The sequence below is a fragment of the Puma concolor genome, chromosome B1 (genome assembly GCF_028749965.1).
Source record: "Puma concolor isolate L17-30 chromosome B1, mPumCon1.1.hap2, whole genome shotgun sequence".
Classification (NCBI taxonomy): domain Eukaryota; kingdom Metazoa; phylum Chordata; class Mammalia; order Carnivora; family Felidae; genus Puma; species Puma concolor.
The window spans coordinates 206,747,082-206,774,234 of NC_141670.1; the positions used below are offsets into that span (position 1 = coordinate 206,747,082).

Sequence of the window (27,153 nt, forward strand, 5' to 3'; positions counted from 1 at the left end):
ATTTAAACCAAAAACTGTTATAAAACTGTGGTGGATGAAAGATGGCCCAAAATCCTCTCTCACTCCCCTGCACAAAGAAATGTCTATGTTTCCACGCCCTTTGTCTCGCCTGGGGCTGTGACTGCTTTCACGGAAAGAGCATGACAAGAGCAATGCCACACCAGCACCTGCCTAACCTTGGAGAGCAGCCACCACCACGCTGAGAGGAAGCCCAAGCAGCCTTGTGGGAAGGCCCACCTTGGGGAGAGCAGAGGCCTGCAGCCAAGAGCAGAACTGCACACAGATAAATGCTAGGTTTTCAACCACCGAATTCTAGAACAGCCCGCCACGTAGAAATAGATTCGCCAGCACCACAATATTGGGAGGAAGCAGGGAAGGGAGTGGGAGGCGAGGGGACAAGAAAGATCCTTAACTCCCAAAGATGGAACCTGACACATAACATGTAAACCTCAAAGTTCTCAACTCTGCAAAATGAGCAAGTCCTTTTTTTCAGAGTGCAGATAGAGTCTACAGAAACGACTAACAAGAGCGCAGCGGCTGCCTCAGGGGATAGGGGAGCAGAATTTGTTCTTAGGGTTCGTGGTCCAGTTCAATAAAGGAGAAGCTAAGCCAGAAATAGCCATAAACATTTTAGTTGGTGAGGTTATGTTTCCTTCCTTCCTACGTTTCTGTATCATACCAATTTTTCACAAAATATGTTTTCTGATTTAAAAGTTATCTGTAATAGGGGCACCTGGGTGGCTCAGTCGGTTGAGTGTCCAACTTCAGCTCAGGTCATCATCTCACGGTCCGTGGGTTCGAGCCCCGCGTCGGGCTCGGTGCTGACAGCTCGGAGCCTGCTTCAGATTTTGTGTCTCCCTCTCTCTCTCTACTCCTCCTCCGCTTGCACACTCGCTCACTCTCTCTCTCTCAAAAATAAAGATTACAAAATTTAAAAATCATCTATAATAATAATTAAGCTTCCTATTTCGCCTTAATGATGTGTCAAGAATTCACGCATCCTTGAAAGTAGGACTTCTATGAACTCCGGCAGGAACTGAAACTCGGGTTCTGCTCCACCCCTACCCTGCCCATCACTCCTGTGCCCAGCGGTTCATGAAGGGAGAAGAGCAGCGAGGTGGCGCCAGGATATGAGCAGCTACAAAGAAGCAGCCCTGAGATCTCGGCCGCGCAGAGAACAGGTAGCTGGAGAAGACCACGGGAGGCAACACTGGTTTCTATGGGACGCAGACAGCCCACAAAGGGGCTCAACCACGAGCGGCCGCCAGGTCCAATGCAACAGCAGGTGCACGTCCCTCCCACACCCGCGCTGGCTACGCTGGGCCCCACAAGGAGTCTCCCTGGGGGACTCAAGAGGCTGCCGGTAAAGGAAGAGCGAGGCCCTATTATTAAAACGTTAACGGGCCGCCAAGGCAGATTCCCTCTGCCTCAGACACTTATCAACCTACAAGAACAAGGAAGGCCCCTCTCCAAAGGAAGCAGAGAGGGTAACGGTCCAGGATTTCTTCTGAACCAGGAGACAGCCCTCAATCACACTCCACTGACCCGTGGCGGGTGGCCGACACGAGAGCACGGGACGCCACCCTGTTTCTGCCCTTTACTGACGCCACCTGCGGATTCACACGGGTCCCTAGAGCAGCCGAGAGCACTTGTACTGTCTGAGAGACGCACGCGAGCTTAGCCTCCAAAGGTGGGCAGTGGACAACACGAACCACTCCTATTTTTTCTCAAACAAGTTATAAGCGGTTGAATTTTAAGGAAACAAATACTTTTTTTATACAACTTTCAGAACTAGACAGAAAACAACCCAATGACCTGTTAACGTGACGCGTAATCCCGACTCAGGTCCCACAAAGCACAGAGCTTCAGACACAGAACGGGGGAGAGGAAAACCCACCATGCTGCTCTGTCAGCAGTCCCGCTTGCAAGCCTTCATTCCGGGCACTGCTGCTTTCAACAAAACATGCTTGTCCTCTCCCACCTGAGGAGGACTAAGCCGCCCGAAGTCAGACAGCTTCCCCGCGCCCTCAGGCCAGACCTTCCCACAGAAATTCCAACAGACGAGAATCAGAGGCCTCGCGACCAGACGCCGGACAATGCTCGGCAGCACCCCAGTCACACGCAGACCAAAACCCCAGCGGTTCTAAGTCGCCCGCACTCCCTCCTGCTCACCCCCCGAGGCCGTGGTGGGTGGCTGCGGCCTGCTCTCGGATCTGGCCACGGGGAAAGCATCCGGTGCTGACCCCTCAACAGGCAATTGTCTGTTCGGCTCACACACGCCGAGTGCTCGCAGGGACACAGAAGTGAACTAGAGACAAGGGCCCTACCTTCAAGAAGCTTCCACTCAAGGGGGAGGGGCAATAAACAAAGTAACGGCTGTTGTGGAGAAAAATAATCAGCCAGGGGGATCTGGGGAGCAGACAGGACGCAATTTCAAAGGCGGGGGGTGGGGGGATCAACGTGAGCTTCACTAGGAAACTGATATTTCCACGAAGACATCAACAGACGTTTTCATGATTCTTTAATAGGCTGTTCTTGGTTTCTGAACCCTGAAACCAAAGTAGATATAAATTGTTCTTACAGAAGAATATTTTGTCTAGACGGTGAACGGCACCCCATCTATCTGGTTTTATCAGACAAAAAAACTTAGGGGCCACCCCAAACATCTCTCCCATCCCAAACAACAGGTCTTATCAGTCTTATTCCAGAATCCTTCCTACCCACACCCACCTACTTCTCCCCACACCTACCACCTCGGCACTAGCCCACCACCAGCATCCTTCACCGGACAAACACCGCAAGGTCCTAACTGGCTTATCAATCAGCAAAGTCACAGGCAGTTCTCCTCGACGTAGAAAGCATCACAATCACGTGAAAAGCTCACCTGAACACAGATGCCGGGCCCCGCTCCAGAGCTTAGGACTCAAGAGGCCAAGGACAGACCCGCGAACATGTGTGTCCAACAAGTTCCCAGGTAAATATGGTGCCAGTCTAGGGGCCAGGCTTGGAGACCCAAGGACTAGGTCATGCTGCGGTGACAAGCCCCAAAGCCATCACCTGTTACCTGGCTCAACCCAAAGGGTTCTCTCCTGCTTACAGTACAGATCTGTGTGCTCCCACAATGAGAGTCAGAAAAAGAAGATATGATAAAGCACACATCCCTCAGATCCTCTGGTCAGAAGCAACAGGTCACTTCTCATTGTCCAAAGCAAATCATACGGCCACACCAAACTCCACGGGGGCAGGACTGTTCCGTCCTACCGGGCACCAAACGTCCAAAGCAAGGACGACTGGAAAGATCCCCGTGCAAACGGACAGCAGCCACAGCCTGGCCTCGTGTACTCCTTCACGCTCCCCCGTCCTCCCATCACCAACTCTACAGACGACTCCGACAAAGGCACTGTCCAAAGCCAACGGATGTGTGTCTCACCCACACGCCCCGCCCTTCCTTAAACCCTCCAAGGGCCTCGCGCTGCTCTTAGGAGGAAGATCCTTCCTACAGCCCCAAATTCCTGCCCCCTTCCGACCTGTGCAGCTTCATTTTGCACACGGTCCCCTCACCCTCCGTTCCCGCCCCAGGGTCTCTGCACAGGCTGCCCCCTCCTCTGCATACGGGTGCCTACCTCAGCCAGGTGTGTCCCCCACCAAGCCCTCTCCTGCTCTCTGCTCCAGCACCCATCCCATCAGGAAGTCTTCCCTGAAAGCCAGTCCCCAGCTACATAGAATCTCCCTACAGATGCTACCAGACGCATCCGAGATTTCCTTCACGACTTTCCTCTTTTCTGTCATGGAGAATTCTAAACACACATAAAGGTAGATAGAGCAGGTACAGCCCCACGTTCCCATACCAACCTCGACCTAGGTCAGTCCTGATCCAGCCAGCCATATATCCACTGTCCCCTCTTCAGAGAATTGTGAAGCAAATCCCACGTGGCACATCATTTCATAGGTAAGTAACTGAACGTGTCTCTAAAAGGTACAAGTTCTTTTCGTAAGTAAGCTCCGTGCCCAATACGGACGGGGCTTGAACTCAGGACCCTGAGATCAGGTCACATGCTCTACCAACAGTGCCAGCCAGGTACCCCTCAAATTATGTTCTTCAAACATAACAAAACCATTATGGCAGCTTAAAAAAAATACTTCCTTAACGACACATCCAGTCAGTGTTCCGGTTCCTAAGTATCCCGGCTATCACAGGTGATGTTTAGCCACGTCTCTAACCAACTGGCCTGTCTTGGACACAAATAAAACGTCCACAGAACACTTTTGTTCCTTGTTGAAGAGATCAGGTCACTGGTCTTGTAGGTTCTGCCAACGGCGACCCTATGGTTTAGCTTAACGTGTTCCTCTCCCCCTGTATTTCCCATGAATTGGTTGTTGGACACAGAGCCTTGATCAGATTAAGGTTCGACGGTTTGGCAGGACTATTTCAGGGTTTCCAAAGACGTGTCTCCCCTGTTTCATCCCCCTCACAGGTCTGTAAACTCCACGGGGTGAAGGCCATAGGCTCTGGTTCATCACTGGAACACAGCTGATACTCAGTGAGCGAAGAAATGTTAGAAAGAAGTGCACCGCCATGCTGACTAACAAAAACAGAATGGCCCACCCTCCCAGCCACGTATAGACGGGCTTCTGTTAAAACATCCCGAGAGGCAGAACAGTAAGCTGCCAGAGACGGAAACAAAGGTCAGGCCTTGCAGGGGCTCTAATCACTCATGGCCGCGTGCCTCTGGGTCAGTACTTAATATCTTTGGGTTTCGGCCTCCTGCTGTGAGGGTTCGACAAGAGGTAAAGAATATTCAATGCTGGAAGCTGCAGAGAAAAGCTCTATGCAGACGGCACCAACTTCAAATCTTTTCGGGGAAACGACACAGAAGTCTCTTATTTCTAACATATATTTCAACCTAAAAAATGTAGGAATTCACACTTTCATGAAACAAAAAGCTTCAGGAAAAGAGAAGACTCCAAAGCTGTCCCCACTTGTTAACGGAGTACTCAGTGGCACTGTTCGAGGACCCGAAGACAGGTCAGAAGGTCCTCCCCCTGAAAAAGTCACGACCTAGAAAAGAGAAAGGGACGGGAGCCCACACAATGTGCTGTCACGACAGGGCCTAGCATTCACAAAGCGATGACAAACTTGGGAGCAAAAAAGCCAAACGACAAAGACCCTGTATCTAGTGCTGTGGGTGCTGGGTGGGCAGCACCAGAGGCAACAGGTCACCAGAGCTGCAGCACCAGGACAGTGAGGTCTTGGAGCAGCCAACAGAGATGCTGGACAAACACGCAGGGGCCACACGCTGTGCTCAAGACCCATGGCCTCCTCTACGGAAGGAAGAGGAGGAAAAGCACCAGGGATACTCGTGGTGGCAGGTGAGACCAGAGCTCCTTTCTGCAGGGAACAGAGATCAGAAACTAGGCCCAACTTCCCTCTCACGAGTACACAGGGAGATGAAAACGGTGCCCCAGCCACCAGATTTTTCAAATTACGAATACTGGAGTCACCTGGACCAAATCTGTCCCCTGAATCGGAGCCCTATGCTGCGCCCCAGCCCATCAATCCCACTTCAGCCCCCTTTCTTGTATCTGCCCGCTCTTCCCACCCCTACCTCCGGGGTCTTGGAGAGCCACAATTCTCTAGCACTGGTTCGTGAGCCTCCTCTCTGACATCTGTCACCTGCCCATGGCCCTCCTCTGCATTCCCAACCTCACAGCAGGGCAAGCATGCTCACAGCACTTCTGAGACTGTATACACTCAAAACCAAAGAACTGAGAGTCCCTTCATTCAAATAATCACGGAGCAACTAATGGTCACTTGGGCACCACCCTAGGCACTTGGGGGTATGAGAGTAATCAAAGCCAGAAGAGAACAAGTCCCCACCCTACAGACATGTCAATGGAGCCAGGCAGATGGACAGATCAATAAAACACAGTGTCAGGGGATAAGTGCCAGGGAGGAAAGGCTAAGGCAGATGGGTAGTGCCAGGGTCTTTTAAGTCAGCGGTCAGGGAAGGTGCCTGGGAAGAGGTCTCAGCAAAGACCTAAAGGCAGGCAAGGAGCTAGCCGTGCAGGTGTTCAGGGCAGAGCATTCTGGGCAGAAGAAACAGCAAATGCAACTACCTGAGGCCACGCGTGGCCGCGGTCCTTGCGATGGGCCAAAGAGCAGTGGGAATGGAGAGTGGGCGAAGGTGGGCGAAGCACAAAGCGCTCCCGGCATAATTACGAGGGCCTCTCAAAACAGGCAGAGACTTGGGTGGCCCTGTGGGAGTGCGGTCCAAGCAGAGAGTTGAGCGAGAGGTAAGAAAAGCCAACGGTGCCCACGTACGCACTAGGGGGTGTGTAGGCAGGGAGGCGGCAAGCACTGACCATGCAGATGCCCAAGGGAATGGGCCGCAGGACGAGATAAGTGCAGCACAAGCTGAGAGGCCAGGGATGCTGGTCTCGAACCCTAAGGCAATGGAGATCCTTGAAAAGTGGGGCCTCACGTGATCACACGTGCACTTTTCACAGTCGAGGCAGGGTGGAGAGAGCTGACAGAAGGCGGTAAAGCTGGAGTCAGAAACACGCTTTCTGATCTGTTGGCCTCCAGAATACAGCAGCAGAAACACATGAAACGTTACCAGAAACACGAAGGTGCTGCTGATACAAATACATCCTTTAACAGCATAACAAACAAGTCACACCATTAACTCTTTCCGTGACAACCCAGTCAGCTTAAACGCTGAGGTCCCAATTCCTTCCAGGAATAAGGAGTGTTCCCTGTACACCTGCTAGGAAACTCTCACTACTGGGAGCTTTAAGCTACAGGCCAACACTCAGCTTAACCAAGACTTTGCAATGTCTGTGCCTCTATGTTTTGTTGAAACCGTTGAAGTGTTAGAGAAACACGTGCTTTGAAGACGCTTATGTGGCCACTTGCTTGTTGGAAGGCAGACTCAAGGACAAAACAACTTTGTGGTCCATCTTCAGTTTTTTACCTAGCAATCCAAATTTCGTGAAACCAATCAACTCCTTCAGAAGCTATATTGCAACCAATAGACAAATTAAAACGCTGACAAGTCCCTGGGGCAACCAACTTAAGTCTCTTTCTCCCCAAAGGGCTTAGTATAAATAACCACGCCTGGAAAAGAAATTAACAAATCATACAGGGTGTGCCTGGGTGGCTGAGTAGGTTATCCGTGGGACTCTAGATTTCAGCTCAGGTCGCGATCTCACAGGCATGAGATTGAGCCCTGCATCTGGCTCAGCACGGAGCCTGCTAAGGATCCTCTCTCTCTCCCTCTCTCTCTCTGCCCCTCCCTCGCATGCTCACTCTCAAAAAAAAAAAAAAAAAAAAAAAAAATCACATAAAGACTGTGTGTAAAGTAAGAGCCCAAGCCTCCCTCCATTCACCTCTTGTTTCTCACCTCCTGCTCTGTATTTGCCCCGCAAGACAAACAGGTACAGTCATCGCATCACTGCTCGCTTCATCTCGGTGGCAGATACAGGTCTACTGCTCGTTACACTTACATGCTTGCAGTGTCTCATAATCAACTTTTATTTCACATGCGAGTTAGCTATGATGAGGGAAGGAGACAGCCCTGCCTGGCAAACGCGGTCTTGGCTCCCCGACCGAAGCCCGGTGACCCTAGGCCAGCCGCTTACGTTCCATACTCAGCTTCTTCCAGAGGATCCCTTTCTGCGCCAACGAGACTCACAGAAAATAGAGGCAAACAGGTCAGGTGCTGACTTTAAAATGGGCTAGTTTGTTTATCCCGAGTCGTATGCCCATATATTCAGCATTCGCTGAGTTCTTGCCGTGAGGAGGCACCCCAGAGCCTGTGCCGCCCAAGGCCAGGAGAGCCCTATCTTCAAGGGCTAGGCCAGGAGGGGGGAAAGGTCACAGCCGGCCACTGGAAGGCCGGGTACTCCGCGCTCCAGCAGGAAGGACAAGCAGTGCCCCTGGTCCAACAGCAGCCTGCGCAAAGGCCTGGAGTCAGGGCAGGGCACCGCATATTTGGGGAACAAAGACACACTTGCTGGAGTCCAGCAAAAGAGGAGAGTGAGGCTCAGGCAGCTGAGACGCTAACCCGAAACTGCTCCCGTTCTGTCACCAAGCCAGAACCGCAGCAAAAGTGTGTACCAGGACAGGGGAGCGTAAAGCTTAAATCTCCAGTTCCCACTGGCTACCGAAAGTGTTACTTAGAAAGGTTATTTGTCCAGAATAAAAAGGGCAGAGCAAAACAAATCCAGACGGCAAACCTCAGCATCATCTTAGCACCTTTTACACGGGCTGTGTCTCACGAGGCACACCTTTTATGGGTGTTTTCCATCGTCCGCCAGCACCTCTGAGTCTATCCCACCGACTCTTACACCCGAGCGTCAAACCATAAAAAGGAAGTAACTAATTAGTTGACATTCTGCCGTAGGAGCTGGGACTTTTCAAAGTTGGGACTCCTTGTAGGAGGAAAGGGCATCCAAACAGGTGGAAGGCTAGACCCACTCCTCCTTAACCAGAGCCGCGGAGCCTCTCATTTCTGGCATCGAATTCCCACAGTTCCTCACTGGGCTCCTCACGTTAAAGCGCTACTTACTGTTTTAAGAGTTCCATATGAATCACGTGCATAAAAACCCTAAGCCTAGTTGCCACACCTGGTGGCCTGTTTATTGTTTCACTCAGTGTTTCCACAAATCGCAGGTCGGTTTACTTTGCGTAAGAATAAAATTGTCTCTCAGGCTTCAGTTACTTATCTGAAACTCTTACACAAGAAAGTTTACAGCTGGAGTCAGAGGCCAGTCTGACCCGCAGTCATGTAGTCGGAGGGAGGATTTTTGTGCAGAAGAGATCAGAGCTCTCCACAAAAGCTCTCACCAACTCACAACCACGCAGCACGCCCTCTCTTTACCAACCATCAGCCCAAAACTGAAGGCTGCCGGGCGTCTGAGAAAATGGAAGAAAAGAAAAGGAAATGACTCAAAGTAATCATGCTTAAGGCATGAGTCCCCTTCACTTCCAGTCGGTAGTTTAGATTTGAACTATGGGCGGTTGTGGGGTAAGAGCACACAAGGCAAGGGTTGTGCGCACAGGCCGGGTTTCCTCCGTCTTGCCGTTTGCAGCTGTACTTTGAAGCACTGTTGTTCTCACACTCAGACAGACACCGAGGGCATTTAAAGCATTTGAAAAAATAAAAGGTAAAGTCCTAGCTGCGTGAATGGGACGGCTTCTTACTTAACATCCTGACAACCTTATTTTAAAATACACGAAACACAATGTAACCGGTGCGCGGGGCACCTACGTGAGCTCCCGAAGTTGTTCAGTGATCAAGGAAGCTCGGGCTTCAACTCATGTAAAAGTCAAGGCCCCCAAAATCTAAGCGTGGGTTGTCAGCGCCCAAGCCTCGCGCTCACGCCCTACCACAGCGGCGTGTTCCTCGCAGGCTCACGCTCACGCTCTCACTCTCGCACCCGGAGCCCCCACTCATCTGCTGCACAAGCGTGCGGCCCGGCGGAAGGGCAGCCGCGATACTAAGTTTCCACCTGGATGTCAAACCTGGGGCGGCTCCGGCCCCCGGGCACAGCGGGAGAGACGACTGACGCCGCGGGCCCGCGCGACCTTTCCACCCAGACTCAAGACCAGCATTTTTTAAACGCCGAGATTTTCAACCGCCCTTCTCGCGAGTGGGGCCGCGGCAGCCGTGCGGTCGGCGGCCGGGCTTCCGCGCGTCCCGAGACCCCCCCCCCCGCCCCGGGGGGCTCCCGGTCCGCGCCGGGTGGGGGGCGGGGGGAGAGGGGGCCGGGGCGGCGCGCGCCGACGGCCCCGGGCGGGGTCCCCGCGCCTCCACCTGCCAAGGCCCGGCCCGGCTCCGGGGCGCCCGCGCTGACCAACGGCCGGCGCCCGCGAGTGTCACCCGCGGACCGTCCGCAGACAAAAAGCGCCTCCCCGCCGGCCCGGCGCGCCCCTCCCACCGCCGGCCGGGCCCCGCGCCTCACAAAGGCCGGCCCGGCCCGCTCGGCGCCGCCGCGAACAAAGGCCGCCCGGCCCGCAGGCCGGCACAGGTGCAGCCGCCGGCGGCCGGGCCCAACATGGCCGCGGCCGCCCTCCGCCCGGCCCCGTTAGCCGCGGCCGCCCCCGCCCCGCCGGCCGGCCTGCTCCTCCCGGCCCCTCAGCCCCGGCCCCGCGGGCCCCGCGCCCCCGGACCCCTCAGCCCCTCGGGGCCCGCGGCGGCGGCGGTTGAGCCGGCGGCTCCAGTGACCTGTTGTGCGTCGCATCCTCCGGCGGCGGCGGCTCTCCCGGCGAGCGGCGGCTCCGGCGGCGGCGGCGGCGGCGGGCCGGGGAGGGGGCCGGGGCCGCGGGGGAGGGAGGGCCCAGGGAGGGGAGGGGGCGGCGGCGGCGGCGGGCGCAGCGCGGCCAGGCCGAGGCTCTCCGCGCGCGGCGCCGACCCCGCCCCCGCGCCTCCCGCCCGCCGCCGCCGCCGCCGGGCCGCCGCCGCCTCGCAGAAGCCGCGGGAAAGTGCGCGCCGCTGATTGGCTGCCGCGCTCGCGGGGCTGCGGCCGGACTTTTCAAATCCGCGCCGGGCGGGGCGCGCGGGCGGGCGGGGCGCGGGGGCGGGCGGGGACCGGGAGGGGAGAGGGGAGCGGGGGGGGGCGGCGCGCGGGGGGCGGGGACCGGGCGGGAGGGGGGAGGGGGCGCGCGGGGGGCCGGGGCCGCGGGACCCCGCGAGCCGCCTCAGAGCAGCGCGGAGCGCGCGTCCCGCTCCCGCTACTCGGCCGGGCGCGCGCCAGGCGGCGGCTAAACCCAAAGCCCGGAGCCGGGAGCCCGAGGCCGGAGCCAGCGGGCGCCGGGTGACGTCACGGCCGCGCGCCCAATCGCGGCCCGCGAGTCGGCCCCGCGCGATCGCGGCCCCTGCCGGGGGCGCGCGGCGGTGGATCTGGGACGTCGGGCAGCCGCGCGCGTCCTCCTCTCAGCACGAGCCACTCGGGCTGCGGTGCGGTGGCCGGTGCGCGCGGCACCGCGGGGCCAGCCCGCGGGGGCTGCCAGCCCGGCACCCAGGTGGTCACCCACGCCCCTACCTCGGGGGCGGGAAGAAGGCGCCCGGGACAGGAAGCGCGGTGGCGCGGGGAAGGCGGAGGTCAAGTTCCAACTGCCCCTCCACACACACACACACACACATGCCTGCGCTCCTGGAGCCTACGCTACAGATTTGGCTTCCGATGGTCCCAAACAATGGGAGGGAGCGTGGAAGACAGGCCGGAGAAGGACTGGCCAGCTCGCTGGTGTCGGAGTCTTCCTGCAGAGTATCTGCAGGGCGTGGATTCAGCCGTTCCCCACCCCGTCCCCAGTCTCAAGTCTGGCCTGGAGCTGGGTGGAGTGGGGGATCTGTGGTCAGGGTGAGGACTCGGTCCCTGGAACTGCTGGGCGATGTGCCATTCCAATGAGGCTGCAGCGGGGCAGGGCGGCTTAGGAATGCCAGCCTGTGGTCAGAGCACAGCTTTGAGAAGATCACTCTGGCTGTGGTAAGGACAGGGGGCTGGTATGGTGGACACGACGATGTGCCGCTCAGGTCCCCTTTCAAGCAGGGTCTTCCTGCTCAGCCTCCAGCCGCCACGTTCTACGGGGTTGGCCTCAGCTGCAAAGAGCCACCTCACCGCAGGTCTCCTTCCCCGAGCAGCCGCATCCCGTGTCTGAGGGCCTGGGGATACAAAGGCTGTCCATACAGTTCCGCCAATGTAGGACCCTGGTAGGAAACTCTGCGTTAGACGTGGGCACTTCAGAGTCCCCACCTTGACCGGCTCCAAGCTGCTTCCCACCAGAGCAGGGACTGGCATAGGGCAAGCCAGGGCAGGGATGAGACCCTCCCCGGTGTCACAAGTGAAAGGAATTAGGGAATTGCTCACGCTTTCAGCCAAAAGGTATCCATGAGGTCCTAATGTGTGCTGTGTCCTTGCAGGGTGCTGGAGATCCCGAGATAACTGAAGAGACCCCCCAGCAGTCACTGCCAGACTCCACCGGAGCTCCTGGCAAGGTGTCCAGCTGGACGGTGGCTCATTCATGCTCTCGTTTAGCCTTGGTATCTGTCCGGCTGTGGGGAGAATAGGTGTCCTTGTCCTTTCTGGGGGCCCAGGATCCCTCTGGGCAACAAACCTGAAAACTGTCTTATAAATCTTGTAGTACAAGACAGATACCACCATCTCTCATTTGATTTCACAGATTTGGAATTGAAGCTCCTCTCCTGAGGAAAAAAAAATGCATTTAGAATAGTGTGATCAATATGCAAATTTATTCAAAACATGCAAGTGTGTGTTTTAGATTCTCTTGAAGAAAGTGATTTGGGGCTGGCTGGTCTTTTCCCGCCCAGTGCAGTCCTCCCCGGGCCCAGCCTGGCTGACTCAAGGAGGTCCTGAGCCCTTTTCAGCGAGCCTGACCAGCAGGACAGCCCCCCAGCCCTGCACACTCCAGGGGCCTCGCCCTGTGGAGACCATATTTCCGATGGCTGAGTCTCCCTCGGTGTGAAAAAGGGGCTCTCAGAAGACTGAGACACCCCCCATGCACAGATGGACTGCTGGGTGAAGAGGCCTTCGTGTGCGGGTACATCTGTGCCCCCCACAGGTGTTCACGTGTGAGGCTTCCACAGGTAGGCAGTCGTCCCTGGGGTGGCTATTTCAGTGCGTACAGAGCTTGGCAATTCTGAGAGCCTGGGTAGTTCCGTGCGGGACAGGCTGAGAAAACATGTTCTTGGAAAACAGGCCCCAGGCGCCTGAGAGGCACAGCCCCAAGCCCGGTGGGCCCAGAGGGATCCCAGACACACACGGACGGCAGCAGCTGGGGCGGAGTCTCAAAGAGACTCCTGTCATTTCTCTGGACAAAAACTCCGTACTCAGAGGCAGGCAATTAACAGATGATGGAGCGAGCGCTGCCCCGCTCTGGCCTGGTGGGGTTCAGCACCCCTCCCACCTTCTTAGGCAAGGCCAGCTGGGCAAGGCCTTTAGAACCAGAGGACTCCAGGCCTGCCTGCTGGCACCAGCAGACAGAACAAGGGCTCAAGAGGAGCGGGGAGTCCCCTGAACACGAGGTCTGCTGCTGTGCCCCTCTGGCCGCCCGCCTCGCACTAGCCGCCTACTCTGGGCATGCGGCTCCAGGAGGCACACTGCGGTCTCCCTCTTGTTTCCAGTGCGGCCGTGGCCGGAGCACTCTCTGCCTCCCTGCTTCTCCCCACCACATGCCCTGCAGCTCACTGCCTGACCTCCCCGGAAGAGCTGCTGCCAAAAGCAGGGCCCAGGCCCCTGAGCCTAAGGAGCCCCATCCCCTGCCAGGGCCAGGGTCCCTGAGGGGCCAGGCTCATCGCTGTTTCCATGGGGATGTGTGCACTCTGACCCCAGCCTTTCTCCATCCCTGGCCAAATAAAGAGGGCTTCCAAGTGGAAACTGGCAGTCTTAAGCCACCCCTCCTCCCATGCCCCAGGTGGCCCCTGCCTCCAAGGAGGGGAAGGAATAGAGGCCCTTCCCCCAGCCCAGGCAGAGCGGGGGGGGGCCTCCCCGCACCCCACCTTCCCAGCAGCCCCTTCCCAGCCCTGCCCACTCGCTACACTCTCCAGACTTGGAAACTTGCCTTTTCCGAGGTCTGTGCTCCCACCCGGCCCGAGGGCCACTTCAGTCTGCTGGGACAGCCACCAGGAGCCAGCAGGCAGCACTGCAAGGCTCCTCAGGGCCACAGTGGCCAACCCTCCGTTGCATGGGGGTCTCTGTCAGGCAGGGAAGATAGACATGTGGACTGAAGCCTGGCTGAGGGGTCTCCCGTCCAAGTCCTGGCTAAGAGGCCTGAGCAGGAGGTTTGTCCACCCTCTCTCCTTCCACCTTGGGGCTGACCCCCCCAGAGCCTCCCAGAGACCTGAAGCACCTGTCATCAGAGTCTCAGTGGTCACCTCCAAGAGCAAACCAAAGCCCAAGGCCAGGGTCCGGTCCTGGAGGCAAACACAGACCCTTCTGCCCCCAAAAGCCGCTTCCTGGAGACCCCACCTAGCATTCCCCCACACCCTCCAGGGACTGTACTTCCTACGTCCCTTCTAATCCAGCCTCTCTCCAGTAGGAGGCAGCCTTGGCCCCCTCCAGTCCATGCTCTGCATTCAACCAGGAGAATGTTTCTTTTGTGTTTTTTTTTTTTAAATGTTTATTTTATTTTTGAGAGAGAGAGACAGAATGTGAGCAGGGGAGGGACAAAGAGAGAGGGAGACAGGATCCCAAGCAGGCTCCAGGCTCTGAGCTGTCAGCACAGAGCCTGCCAGAGCTCGAACCCATGAGCCATGAGATCATGACCTGAGCCGAAGTCAGAAGCTCAACTGAGTTACCCAGGCGCCCCTCTTTTTCTTTTTTAAGTTTTATTTATTTTGAGATAGAGCATGCGCATGAGTGGGGGAGGGGCGGAAAGAGAATCCCAAGCAGGCTCCCCACTGTCGGTACAGAGCAGGGAATTTTTCTAAACCACAAAACTGACCATGTCAGCCAACTGTTTAAAATCCTGCTTGACTCCTCGGGGCGCCAGGTGGCTCAGTCAGTTAAGCGTCTGTCTTCGGCTCGGGTCAAGAACTCAAGGTTGGTGAGTCTGAGCCCCACATCGGGCTCTCTGCTGTCAGTGCAGAGCCCGCTTCAGATCTTCTGTCTCCCTTTCTCTGCCCCTCCTCCGCCTTGCACATGCACTCTCTCTCTGTCTCGAAAATAAACATTAACAAAATAAAAAATAAAAATAAAATCCTGCTATGACTTCTCCATGTCCTTCACACAAAACCCACTCCTCAGCCAGTGTTGGACTTTCAAGAGTGGGAAGGACACTGCCTGTGCCTCTCCAGCCCAGCCCTCTCCCCAGAGCTCCAGTGTCTGAAGCTGACTCCCTCCCCGCTGGATGTCACCCCTTGGACAGCCACACCCACCCACCCTTGTTGGATGTCAAATTGAACTTCTTCTCCCCCTGCCCGCACATCAGATCTGAGCTGGGAGACTACTTTCTCCAGAAGCCTTCCTTGGCTCCTCCCAGGCTGGCTGAGTCCCTCTGGAAGGTACACACAACTCTGTGTTTATCTCCAGGTGGCACTGCTGCCTGGACCTGGATGGCCAGTCTCCTAGTCCTGGTTGCACTTTAACAGGTGGTTTAGGGCCCCACTAAAGTGCCATCAAACAACACAGTTACTGTTTCACAGTTGTGGAGTCCAGAAGCCTGAAGCTGGGGCGCATGTAGGGCCATGCTCCCTCTGAGGCTCTCAGGGGGAATCTTTCCTGGTCCCTTCCCAGCTTCTGGTGATGATGGGCAGTACTTGGTGTCCCTAGGCTTGCCTTGGCATCGGTCCACTCCTGGGCTCTGTCTTCACATAGCCTCCTTCTTGTGTGTCCACCTGTCTGTTTTATCTTCCTTTTTTTTTTTTAAAGATTTTATTTTTTAAAGATTGTTGAAGGAGAAAGAGAGAGAGAGAGAGAGAGCGAGCTTGCACACAAGCCGGAAAGGGGCAGAAAGACAAGGAGTGAGAGAATTCCAAGCAGGCTCTGCCTGATGTGGAGCTTGATCACACAGACAGCAAGATCATGACCTGAGCCAGAATCAAAAGTCGGTTGCTTAATTGACTGAGCCACCCAGGCACGCCCCTCTTTTTTTTTTTTTTTTTTTAAAGACTTTTTTTGAGTAATCTCTATACCCAAAGTTGGGACTCCCAACTCATAACCCCAACCAAGAACCTCATGCTCCACCAACTGGGCCTGCCAGGTACCCCTATTTTCTCTTAAGGACGCCAGTCACTGGATTAGGGCCCCCCTAAGAACTTCATCCTTATTTGATTACATCTGCAAGGGCCCTATTTCCAAATAAAGTCGCATTCACAGGCAGGGGGTTAGGACTTGGACATATCTTTGGGCGGACACCGTTCAACCCACATCTCTCTTACTAGCTGTACGACCTTGGGCAGGGTGTGAGGCTTCCGTGTGCACAGCGGGGCAGTAGGGCAGCGCCCGTGGGGAGCGGCTGGCAGGAAGCAATGGCCGCGTGAGGTCAGAGCCCGCCTTCCTGAGGGCACATGCTCCCATTTGCCCGGCGGCCTTCCCTCGAGGAAGCGCGGGGCACGCCCGGCTGGGGGGGGCGGGGGGATGGCGCGGGCAGCCGCGGCGTGGGGGTGGGCGCCGAGGGGAGCGGGGGTAGCCGGGCAGGCAAGTTCGCGCGATCCGGCCGCGGGATAGGGAGGCGGCCGCCGGGCGACCCCAGAGGTTAGGGACCTGCCCCAGCCCGGGACGCTGGGCTGCCTCCGCCCTGGCCCCGCCCCACAAGTCCCGCCCGGCCCATTGGCCACGCGCCTCGAGGCCCCGCCCGCCGCTCCGGCCCCGCCCGCTCCCCCCTCCTGGGGCGCTTCTTCCTGCCTCCGACCTCCCATGGCCCGGCTGCCGGCGGGTTGGGTCTCTGCAGCCTCGGCGGAGGGAAGGAAGCGATGCCGCAGCACCGAGGACAGTGATGAGAGGAGGGGCGACCTACGCCATGCCGCGCCCGTCCCTCCTGCGGCCCCCGCACCCTCGTCCTCCGCGGGGACTGCCCCAGGTCGAGGACCACTCGGGTCAGGGCTGCGGCCAGCGCTGCCCACTCATTCAGGCTTTGGCTAAAGAACCATTGGTTTGTGCTAAAGTAGCGCTTCTTTTTCTAATTATGAAGATTGCAGGAATTCAAAACCCAAAACAACAAAGAGAAGAACGTGAAAGGTCTTCCCAAGCCCTGGGCCTGCCGGAAAGTGTAAGCACTGGTAACAGCTTGGGGGACGCTTTGGACCACGGCTGTTCTGGACTAGTGACCGGCTTCACCAGCCTGAGTTGGGGACTCACCGGAGACAGCAGGAGCGGCCATTCAGAGCCAGCCTGCTGGGAAGCCACACAGGACACAGAGCCTGGCCTCTCTCCCTCACTCCTGTACCAGCCAGATGGATCATTTAACATTTTTTATTGCAATAATGTCACATTTACAGGAAAGATGCACAGATAACACAGAGCTCCCCCCATCCATTTCCTTTAATGTCCACACCTTACATTTCCGTGGTAGCTTTATCACAACTAAGAAACCAACGTCAGTCCATCACCACTAACTAAATTCTAGGCTTGATGCAGAGCTCACCAGGTTGCCCACAAACGTAGAAAGAGCTTGCCTTTGAAAAAAACACTTTTGATTGAGGCTCCTGTATGGGCTATTGGAGAGAATCCTGTGCCAGACTGGCCCTCCACTGCAACCAATCATTAACATGGACAAAACAGACGAGGCAGCCCTTTTCAGGTGTGAAAAACAGGAAATGCAGGACTGCAATCCCCAGGGAAGGGAAATTCCTGAGGTCCACCTTGCCCACCCCAGCTTGCTACTGTGGCAGTCTCCCACCCTGGCACAGAGAGATGGCGTCCAGCCAGGCCACCCCATATTACTGAGCTGAGGACGCAGTGGTGCTGCTGGAATCCGGTGAGAGGGGAGTCTCAGAGTTCCCACTGTCCTTGGCTGAGGACGGGGCTGCACGGATGGTGAGGCCTCCAGGCTTGCCACAGAACAACTGTCGTGGGAGCTCTGGGCCCGCTGGAGTGGACACCTCGTCCAAGCCCACGAACGTCCCTGGCGTATGGCAGAGACACCGGGATCCGTGCCCCGGGAACTTGTCTATTCTTGATTGTCATGTGTCACGTTACCCCAAAACTTAATGGTTGAAAACAACAGTAGACATTGATTATCATGTGCAGTTTCTTTGGTCGGGAATTCAGGGTGGGTGAGCCAGCTTTGGGGCTGCAGGTGGGCTACCAAGATGGCTGACTCGGGTGTTTCTGGATATTGGCAGGCGGCCTCCGTTCCACCCCACAGGGGCCTCTCCACAAGCTGCTCCAGTGTCCTCCCAACACAGGGCTGGCGTCCCCTGGAGTGGGAATCCGCAGGAAAGAAGGCGCAAGCTGCAGAGCTCTTAGTGATCTGGCCTCGGAAAGCGCACACTGTCATCGTCAAAAGAAGATAACAGAATCTAGAGACTATACCGTATTATCCACAACAAGCAATGAACAATAATGTCACTCAGCATGCAAAGAAAACAGGAGATGTGGCTATTACCAAGGAGAAAAAAAGAATCGACAGAAGTCAACCCTGAGCCCCATTTTAGGTTTGACAGAGAAAAACTTTAAGGCAGTTGTTTTAAGATACTCAATAATTAAAGGAAAATATGGTCTAATGAAGAGAAATCTCAATAGAAAATAGAAGCTGTTAAAAAGTACCAAATAAAAATCCTACAAATGACAAAAAAAAAAAAAATCACCATATGGGATTCACAGCAGAATGAAGCTGATAGAAGAGTGAATTTAAAGACAGACTAAGGGTCATTATCCAATCTGAAGAACAGGAAAATGTTGAAGAACATGAGCAAACCATCTCAGGCACCTGCTGGACAATATTAAAGGGTTAACATATGTGTGTTAGAACCTGAGAAGGAGATGGGGCGCCTGGGTGGCTCAGTCGGTTAAGCACCTGACTTCAGCTCAGGTCATGATCTCTCGGTTTGTGAGTTCGAGCCCCGCATCAGGCTCTGTGCTGACAACCTGGAGCCTGGAGCCTGCTTCGGATTCTGTGTCTCCTTCTCTCTCTGCCCCTCTCCTACTTGCGCTCTCTCTCTCTCTCTCTCTCTCTCTCTCTTAAAAAATCAACAAACATGGGGCGCCTGGGTGGCTCAGTCGGTTAAGCGTCCGACTTCAGCTCAGTTCACGATCTCACGGTCCATGAGTTCGAGTCCCGCGTCGGGCTCTGTGCTGATGCTGGCTCAGAGCCTGGAGCCTGCTTCCGATTCTGTGTCTCCCTCTCTCTCTGCCCCTCCCCCATTCGTGCTCTGTCTCTCTCTGTCTCAAAAATAAATAAAAAAAATTTTTTTTAAAAATTTTTAAATCAACAAACATAAAAAAAAAAAAAAACTTCATAAAAAACAAAAAGAACCTGAGAAGGACAGAAAGGTAGGACTGACACAGGAAAAAAAAAAAAAAACAGTTGTCAAAATAATGGTGAAACTTTTCCACAGTTGACAAAAACACTGACTTACATATCCAAGAAGCTCAGCAAACCCCAAGCAGCCCTGCTGGGATGCAAGCACACATAGGCACTTCCTGGTCAACCCGGAAGGGCCCACAGCATGGAGAGAGTCAGGGGCCCTAAACAACCACAATCCAAATAGCCCACTCTATGAACTTTCCCCAAAAAGGAAAGAGCTATGTGAATGCACTGACTTGCCAGAGGCTCATGGAGGTTAGTGGCAGGGGGACTGTGCCTCAGTTCAGAATGGTTAGTGGTCTGGGGAACAGCCAGCCAATGAGAGAAAAGGGAAGAGAAGAGAGTCCAGGGGCACCTGGCTGGCTCAGTCGGTAGGAGCATGTGACTTTTGATCCTAGGGTTGTGACTTCAAGCCCCATGTTGGGCATGGAGACTAATTAACTTTTAAAAAGAGAGAGAGAGAGAGAGTCCAGAAACAGACCTTCCTGGTAGAACTTTGATATATGACTATCTAATAAGAAGGCCTGGGAAAGGACTGTGTTATCTACAAGTAAAAAATGAACTTGGGCTCGCATCTCACACTACATGCAGAAATTCCTGGAAACTCCAGATGGGTCAAGGAAGAACGAAAGAAAATCTTTAAGGGGTGCCTGGGTGGCACAGGTGGTTCAGCGTCTGACTTCGACTCAGGTCATAATCTCACGGTTTGTGGATTCGAGCCCCGCATCGGGCTCTCTGCAGCCAGCACAGAGCCTGCTTGAGACCCTCTCTCCCCCTCTCTATGCCCCTCTCCTGCTCTCTCTCTCTCTCTCAAAAATAAATAACCATTAAAAAAAAAAAAACACACACACACACATCCAAACAGGCTTGAAGAAGAAGAAACTGGAGGTCTGACAGCACCATATACCAAGACAGGTTATAAAGCTAGAGTAACTAAAAGCACTTGGTATTGGCTCAAGTGTAGCAAAAACAACAAGCAACAGAATAGGGTCCCAACGGGCTACCTGCTGGCTAACAGACGTGCACGATCGCATCAGGGGTATGTTAGTTGTTTGCTTCTGTAACAAGTTCTCACAGACTGAGTGGCTTAGCACAACACAAACCGATCGTCTCCAAGTTCTGTGGGTCAGAGATCTGATGCAGGTCTTGCTGGGCTGATGACCACATGTCATCAGGGCCACATTCCTTTCTGGAGGCTCCAGGAGAGAACCCATGTTCTCACCTTTGTCAGCTTGCGAAGGCTGCTCGCATTCCCCGGCTCAAGGCCCTTCCTTCACCTTCGAGGCCAGCAAAGGCTGCATCGTTCTGACCTCTTCCTCTGTATCAGATCTCCCTCTACCCTTCACCCCTGCCTCTGTCATCCATTTCTAAGGATGCTTACGATGACATTGGCCTAGCTGCCTCTTCCGGAATAATATCCCATCTCCAGATCCTTAATACAATTATCTCTGCAAAATCCCTTTTTCCATGTAAAGCAACATATTCCCAAATTCTGGGATTACGATGGGACACGGGCATCTTCGTAGCTGTGTCTGAATAAATGGTGCTGGATCTACTTGGTACCCATAGGGAAAAGTAATCCTGATGCCTGCTTTACAGTATACAAGACAAACACCAATTTTAAATAATCATAAGCCTACATGTGAAATATAGAACAATTAAGTTTCTAGAACAAAACATAAAAGAATGTCCTCATGACCTTGGGGTAGCAAAAATTTCTTCAACTCACCAAAAAAGAGATTAAATCATTAAAATCAAGAATGATTCCTCAAAGACACCATTAAGAGTTGAAAAGGTAATCTACTGAAAGGAAGAAAAGGCTTGCAATACATACATCTAAGGACTCATATCCAGAATACACCAAGAACTCTTACAAATCAATAAGAAAAAGGCAGATGACTGAATGGAGACGTTGACAAAGAACTAGCCTTACTTACATAGACACTTCCCAAAATAGCAAGTCCAAATGGTCAAGGGTAAATGAGAGGACGCCTCAAAATTTTCAGTCATGCAAAGGAATGCAAAATGAAAGCACAGTGTGCCTCCAGAATAATTATAGTCATAGTCACAACAGAAATGAGGGTCAGTGAGGGTATGGAGCGGCTGCATCCCTCCTGCTCTGCTGATGGCGGGCTAAGCCGAAAGGACCCCTTTGGAAACCATCTGTCAGTCCCTACGAACATTGAATTTAAGTACACCCCCGACCAGCAATTCTCCTATCAAAGCTGTATGTATGTGCAAAAAAGGCACATGTGAGAACATTAATAGCAACGTTGTTCACACTGGCCAAAAGCTGAGGGCCCATCAACCCTCCCAGCACTGAAAAATGAGCTGTGGTATACTCATTAAAACACATAATGAGGGGCGCCTGGGTGGCGCAGTCGGTTGAGCGACCGACTTCAGCCAGGTCACGATCTCGCGGTCCGGGAGTTCGAGCCCCGCGTCGGGCTCTGGGCCGATGGCTCAGAGCCTGGAGCCTGTTTCCGATTCTGTGTCTCCCTCTCTATCTGCCCCTCCCCCGTTCATGCTCTGTCTCTCTCTGTCCCAAAAATAAATAAACGTTGAAAAAAAAAAAAAAAAAAAAACACATAATGAGGGGCGCCTGGGTGGCGCAGTCGGTTAAGCGTCCGACTTCAGCCAGGTCACGATCTCGCGGTCCGCGAGTTCGAGCCCCGCGCCGGGCTCTGGGCTGATGGCTCAGAGCCTGGAGCCTGTTTCCGATTCTGTGTCTCCCTCTCTCTCTGCCCCTCCCCCATTCATGCTCTGTCTCTCTCTGTCCCAAAAATAAATAAATGTTGAAAAAAAAAAAAAGAAAAGAAAACACATAATGGGATACTGTGTATCCCACTGAAAAATTCCCTATTTTATATACCAATGAAAAATAACGAATGTGACTCACAACAGTGCTGATGAGTTTGATAGACATAGCGTTAAATGAAAGTAGCCAGATTTAAAACGCATCCACCACAGTTGACTCTTGAACAGGGGCACCAACCCCTCCACCCTCGTGTACTGGAAAATCCACGTATAACTTTTGACTCCCCCCAAACTTAATTATTAATAGTCTAGCGCTGACCAGAAGCCTTACCAATAACAAAAATGGTCGAGTAAGGCATATTCTGGGGGCGCCTGGGTGGCTCAGTCGGTTGAGTGAGAGTCTGACTCTTGATTTTGGCTCAGATCATGATCCCAGGGTCATGGGATCGAAGCCACATCGGGCTCTACGGAGTGTGGAGCCTGCTTGGGATTCTCTCCCTCTCCCTCTGCCCCTCTCCCCCACTTGTGCTCTCTCTAATTTTCTTAAGTTTATTTATTTGAGAGAGAGAGAAGCAAGGGAGGGGCAGAGGGGGGGGGTGGGTGAGAGAGAGAATCCCAAGCAGGCTCCACAGTATCATCGAGGCAGAGGAGCTCAACGTGGGGCTCGAACTTGTGAACCTCAAGATCATGACCTGAGCCGAAACCAAGAGTCAGTTGCTTAACAGACTGAGCCACCCAGATACCCCACTCTAAAATAAATTAAAAAGAGGGGTGCATGCGTGGCTCAGTCGGTTAAGCGTCCGACTTTGGCTCAGGTCATGATCTCAGGGTTTGTGAGTTCGAGCCCCTTGTTGGGCTCTATGCTGATGGCTCAGAGCCTGGAGCCTGCTTTGGATTCTGTGTCTCCCTGGCTCTCTGCCCCTCCCCCACTCACGCTCTGTCGTGCTCTCTCTCTCTCTCACAAATAAATAAACATTAAAAAAATTTTACAAAAAATGATCCAGGGGCACCTGGGTGCCTCAGTTGGTTAAGCATCCAACTTTGGCTCCGGTCATGATCTCACAGTTCATGAGCTCAAGCCCCTCTAACAGCTCAGTGCCTGGAGCCTGCTTTGGATTCTGTGTCTCCTTCTCTGCTCCTCCCCCACTTGCACTCTGTCTCTCTCTGTCTCTCAAAAATAAATAAATGTAAAAAAAATTTGTTTAATAAATTAAAAACCAACAAACACAAAACAGGCCAAAGTGGTTTTGAGGCAGCAGTTAGAGTGGAAGGTGGTGTCTGAGAAGGGGTGACAACAGAGGGGGCATGAGGCTTCTGGAGCACTGGCGGCCTTCTGCCTTGATGGGAGAGGGGCAGCATGAGTGTGCGCACAACAGGGAAACGCTTCAGACTGCTCGCTTAAGACTTGACCACTTCACTCTACATACATAGGTATGTACACTTTACATACGAGTCAAATTTAAAGTTTAAAGTTAAAACCTTTCATTTTAAAAGTTTGCAAAATATACATTTGCATCACATTGACTCAGCAATCTAGCTTTTAGGGATTTTTCCTTGAATCCGTCATGATTAAATTCACCTTTATATACAGAAACCCCTTCAAATAACAGTGACTGAGAAAAGATAGATGTTTTCTCACTTTTAAGTCAAACAAGTCCAAGGTTGGCAGTCCAGGGTCCTTTCTTTCCATTCCATCACCCTCAGTGCTTTGCAGGCAGAAGGAAGAAGGGTCAAGGGAGGCCGGTGAACGGAGAACCCAGCGCTCTGTTACGGACACAGGGAGAGAACGGGCGTGGCCGTGGGCTCTGTCTCAGCCCCACAGACACCATTCTTGAGTACTCATGACCCAAACGAATGTCTCCTCCATACCCGAGCCCGGGCCACTGCCCCGGTCATGCAGGTTGTTCTGACAGGTGAGAGGGGGCTGGAGGCCAGCGCCCACCCCTTCTGCTGCGTGTGCCCGGTGAGCCTGCTTTCAGTCGGAGGAAGGCATGCCTTTCCCCATGGCGCTCAAAGGCGTCCTGGCTCTTCTACCCAAGGACCTTGGCCTCCAGCCTCACTTGAGGCTCTTCTCCCGGGCTCACTTCCTAGCCCCTGCCGTGGCCGATAAACGTGGGCCACCCACCACCCACTGTGAGCACCCCCCTCTTGCTCTGGTACCTGAGCCCAAACCCTCTTCAGGATGAGCAGCCTCCCCGGGCCAGTGGTCCTGCCACTTCCCGCCGTCCCGCACTGCTCCCACCTCTTCGACCCTCCCCCCACCCCCCGCCCCAGTTTAAATCTCCCAGTCAAGCCTTACGGCCACTCTTCTGCACACATCTTTACTCCACTGTCCCCCTCCTCCTTTGTCACGCTTCTGGGCAAAACTCCAACGCCGTCAAATCCAACTTCACCTGCTCTGAGCCTGATCGTGGCTGCAGTACGGCACACAGCGGGGTCTTTCTCTGATCCCTGATCTGTCTCCTAACCCGCCTCCCTAACCTGCCTCATGACCCCCCCCCCATTCCCAACCTGCCTCCTAATCAGATGTCTAACATGACCCAAACACACACATCCCTAATCTTGCCTCCCTAACCTGCCTCCTAACCAGATGTCTAACATGACCCCCCCCCCCCCCCGCCCCTAACCTGGCTCCTGGCCTCACCCCTAGCTAGATTCTCTGACCTCCCTAGCTAGGACACCTGTGCTGCCTGAATATTCCACCCTGTTTCTCTGAAGTCTTGTCACTTATGTAAACGTGGAGCGACTACGGAAAGTTGTGTTCAACTTGTGGGGAGCACAGGGAAAATCAAAAGGCCTGTAAAAAAAGAGAAGACAGAAAGAAAAGAGTGAAAAGGGTCCATGATACAAAACCAGACCTGCTGTGCCAGGATTCTGTGCACTTGGACCTGCTGCATGAGGGGCAGGGCAGGAAGGCAGCTGTTCATACGGCTTAAAGGGTATGCACGGTAAGCTGGCAGGATGCCAGATTTCTACTTTTTTTAAAAAAAATTATTATTATTATTTTGTTAAACAAGCTCTATGCCCAACATGGGGCTTAAACTCATGATCCTGAGATCAAGAGGCACAGGCACCCCTCCACTTGTTTCTTTATATTTTTTACAAACTTGTTATAATAAGCACATGCTCCTTACCTAACTAGAAAACCCAAAGTTTAAGGTTACTCTTGAAAAAATGAATTTCTCTAGGGGTATCTGGGTGGCTCAGCTGGTTGAGCATCTGACTCTTGGTTCTGGCTCAGGTCATGATCTCGTGGTTTCGTGGGTTCATACCCCACCTCAGGCTCTGTGCTGACAGTGCAGAACCTGCTTAGGATTCTCTCTCCCTTTCTCTCTGCCCCTCCCCTGCTCATGCTGTCTCTCTCTCAAAAATAAGTAAACCTAAAAAAATTAATTTATCTAAAACCCTATCCTGGCAGAGCTGTAGAAAGCATCACAGATGGTGTTCAGAAGCGCCCACCCCCACCCCCTCAACATTCCCTCAGTGGACACCCTATTTTTGGCTTCTCCCTCTCATGCAACCTGGCTAGGCCAGAGGTGAAACATCCCAAGGGGAAGTGAACGATGTTGCCACATTTCCTCACACCAGCCCCTGGGGCAATACTGAGGCAAGTGGGGCTTTCCCCCCACTCACTGTCCTTCAGAGTCCCATGGACGTCTCATTCCCCCTGTGGGGCCTGCCTCCTTGCCCCTTGATGGCTTCGGAACAGAGCCGAGGGCCAATGCCAGCTACCAGCACTAGCACAAGCTTTCTCCTGCACTCGCGGCTTTGAAAGGCCAGTTCTGTCTGGTCCTGAACACCTATTTGCCAGGACTCAGACCTGACCCTGAGTAGGGGGACAACGATTGCCCTTCCTTATCCCACCCTTGCCTCCTGGGGAATGTATAGAAAAGAAGCCTGGCCTTATGGTATTTTTGGCTTTGGAGGCTTCAGTTTCAGGAATCCATGTGCTTAGATTTACTGCAGTTGAAGTCTCACTGCCCAGTGCCAATGCAAGCACCGCCTATCATCTCCCAAGTGCCCTGTACTACCTAGCTCCATTTTCTCCCACCTGAGATGGGGACTGCAGACCCATCCCAGTCCAGCGTCAGGCAGTTCTGGTGCAGGAAAACCACTTCAGGCGGGCTATTTCTTCCTGACGGTGAGGGCTGAGTGCTGGAGGAGCCTCCCAGGGAGAACGCCATTCAGCCAAATTCAGTCTCTTTAGAGTGGGGAGCCTGCTAAGACCAGGAGTTCCACATTCGCGTACCCCGGAGAACAGATTTGCACTGAGTACGCACTGCAGGACCTTCACCAAGCGGCACCCTGGGATAACATTAGCGAAAAAGAGTCGGGCAGAAGAGGCCAGAAGGAGGGAAAACACCTTCCAAGCAAAAGGTCGGAGAGGAGCAAAGCATGGGAGAGCGGAAGCAGTGTGGCGCGTCCCGAGAAAGCGCCTGGTGCCACTGGGCTGGAGCGCAGGCTGGTGGGAGTGGCCTTCCGGGGAAGACCGTGTCCACTGGGCCCCAGGAGCTGGCCACCCCATTTCGCCCAGCCTGCCTTCCCTGCGTCACCTCATCCATCCCCGCACGACCTTCGCGGAGAGGACACCGTCTTAGGAAAGGGGAGTGTGGGGCTCAAAGGTCCTGCACGGAGAGATCTGGGAGCAGGCGTTTGAGCGGTCAGCCCGGTGGGCCGGGCCGCGAGGTAGGGGCGCCGCCCTGGGCCGGATCCGAGACCGACCAAGGGTCAGCCATTCAAGCCGGGCTGTCAGCGCCCCTCCGCGGGGCCCTCCCCGAAGGCGTCCCCGCGGCCGTACGCCGAGCCACCGCCGCTCGGACGCGGAAGGGCCCAGCACGCGTGCGCAGCGGGCACGCCCGGCCGCGCGCCGGCTGCGCGCCGAGACCCAGAATGCCGCGCGCCCGCGGGGGCCGGCCGTCGCGAGGCTTGCCGGGACCCGTAGTCCACGGGGGCGCGGGCCCGCCCCGCACCTGGCGGGCGGCGGGCGCCCGAGGGGCCCAATGGGAGCGGCGGCCCGGCCGCCCCGCCCCGCGCCGCCGGACGCTGTGCCGGGACATGGCTGCCGCCGGTGCCGGGTCGTTGAGCTGAGTGTCGGCCGCCGGGAGCCAACCGCCGCCCTCAACCGTCCGCGCGGGCGGGCCGAGGCGCCGGCGGGCCGGCGAGCAGTCGCGGCCGCCGCGGAGGACGGGGAGGCAGCAGCAGGAGGCCGGAGCGGCCGCCGCAGCCGGGCACATGGCGTCCATCTTACTGAGGAGCTGCCGCGGCCGGGGGCCCGTTCGCCTGCCGCCGCCCCGCGCCGCCGCCCCGAGGGGTAAGCAGCCGGCCGGGGCCGGGTGGGGGCTGGGAGCCGGGACAGCGCCGGGGCCGGCGGCGGCAGCGGCAGCGGCAGCGGCGGGGGTCCAGGGTGG

At 54.9% G+C, this 27,153-nt stretch overlaps 2 protein-coding genes and 2 long non-coding RNA genes across 5 annotated transcripts in view; 2 read left to right on the forward strand and 2 right to left on the reverse strand.

Annotated features, from left to right (window-relative positions):
* The window catches only part of NSD2 (nuclear receptor binding SET domain protein 2), an 88,094-nt gene extending 77,741 nt beyond the window's left edge, over positions 1-10,353 (reverse strand). The window contains exon 1 of the mRNA XM_086705626.1: positions 10,230-10,353. The gene's annotated coding sequence lies outside the window, so the exon portion shown is untranslated. The remainder of the gene's footprint in view (positions 1-10,229) is intronic.
* On the forward strand, positions 9,808-13,427 carry LOC147582155 (uncharacterized). The gene is made up of 3 exons (XR_015250654.1): positions 9,808-10,032; positions 11,925-12,608; positions 13,146-13,427. It is a non-coding gene; the product is annotated as an uncharacterized LOC147582155 (long non-coding RNA).
* A 3,489-nt stretch (positions 13,428-16,916) lies between these two features.
* Positions 16,917-26,291, reverse strand: LOC147582156 (uncharacterized). 2 transcript variants are annotated; one of them, XR_015250655.1, is made up of 4 exons: positions 25,797-26,291; positions 24,410-24,542; positions 23,385-23,509; positions 16,917-17,952 (listed from the first exon to the last, which is right to left on the reverse strand). It is a non-coding gene; the product is annotated as an uncharacterized LOC147582156 (long non-coding RNA). The 2 variants fall into 2 exon arrangements; XR_015250656.1 differs by having other exon boundaries at positions 24,390-24,542.
* Positions 26,292-26,771: 480 nt separating this feature from the next.
* The window catches only part of LETM1 (leucine zipper and EF-hand containing transmembrane protein 1), a 38,005-nt gene continuing 37,623 nt past the window's right edge, over positions 26,772-27,153 (forward strand). The window contains exon 1 of the mRNA XM_086705633.1: positions 26,772-27,056. Coding sequence (XP_086561759.1) covers positions 26,978-27,056 — 79 coding nt within the window. The 5' untranslated portion in view covers positions 26,772-26,977. The remainder of the gene's footprint in view (positions 27,057-27,153) is intronic.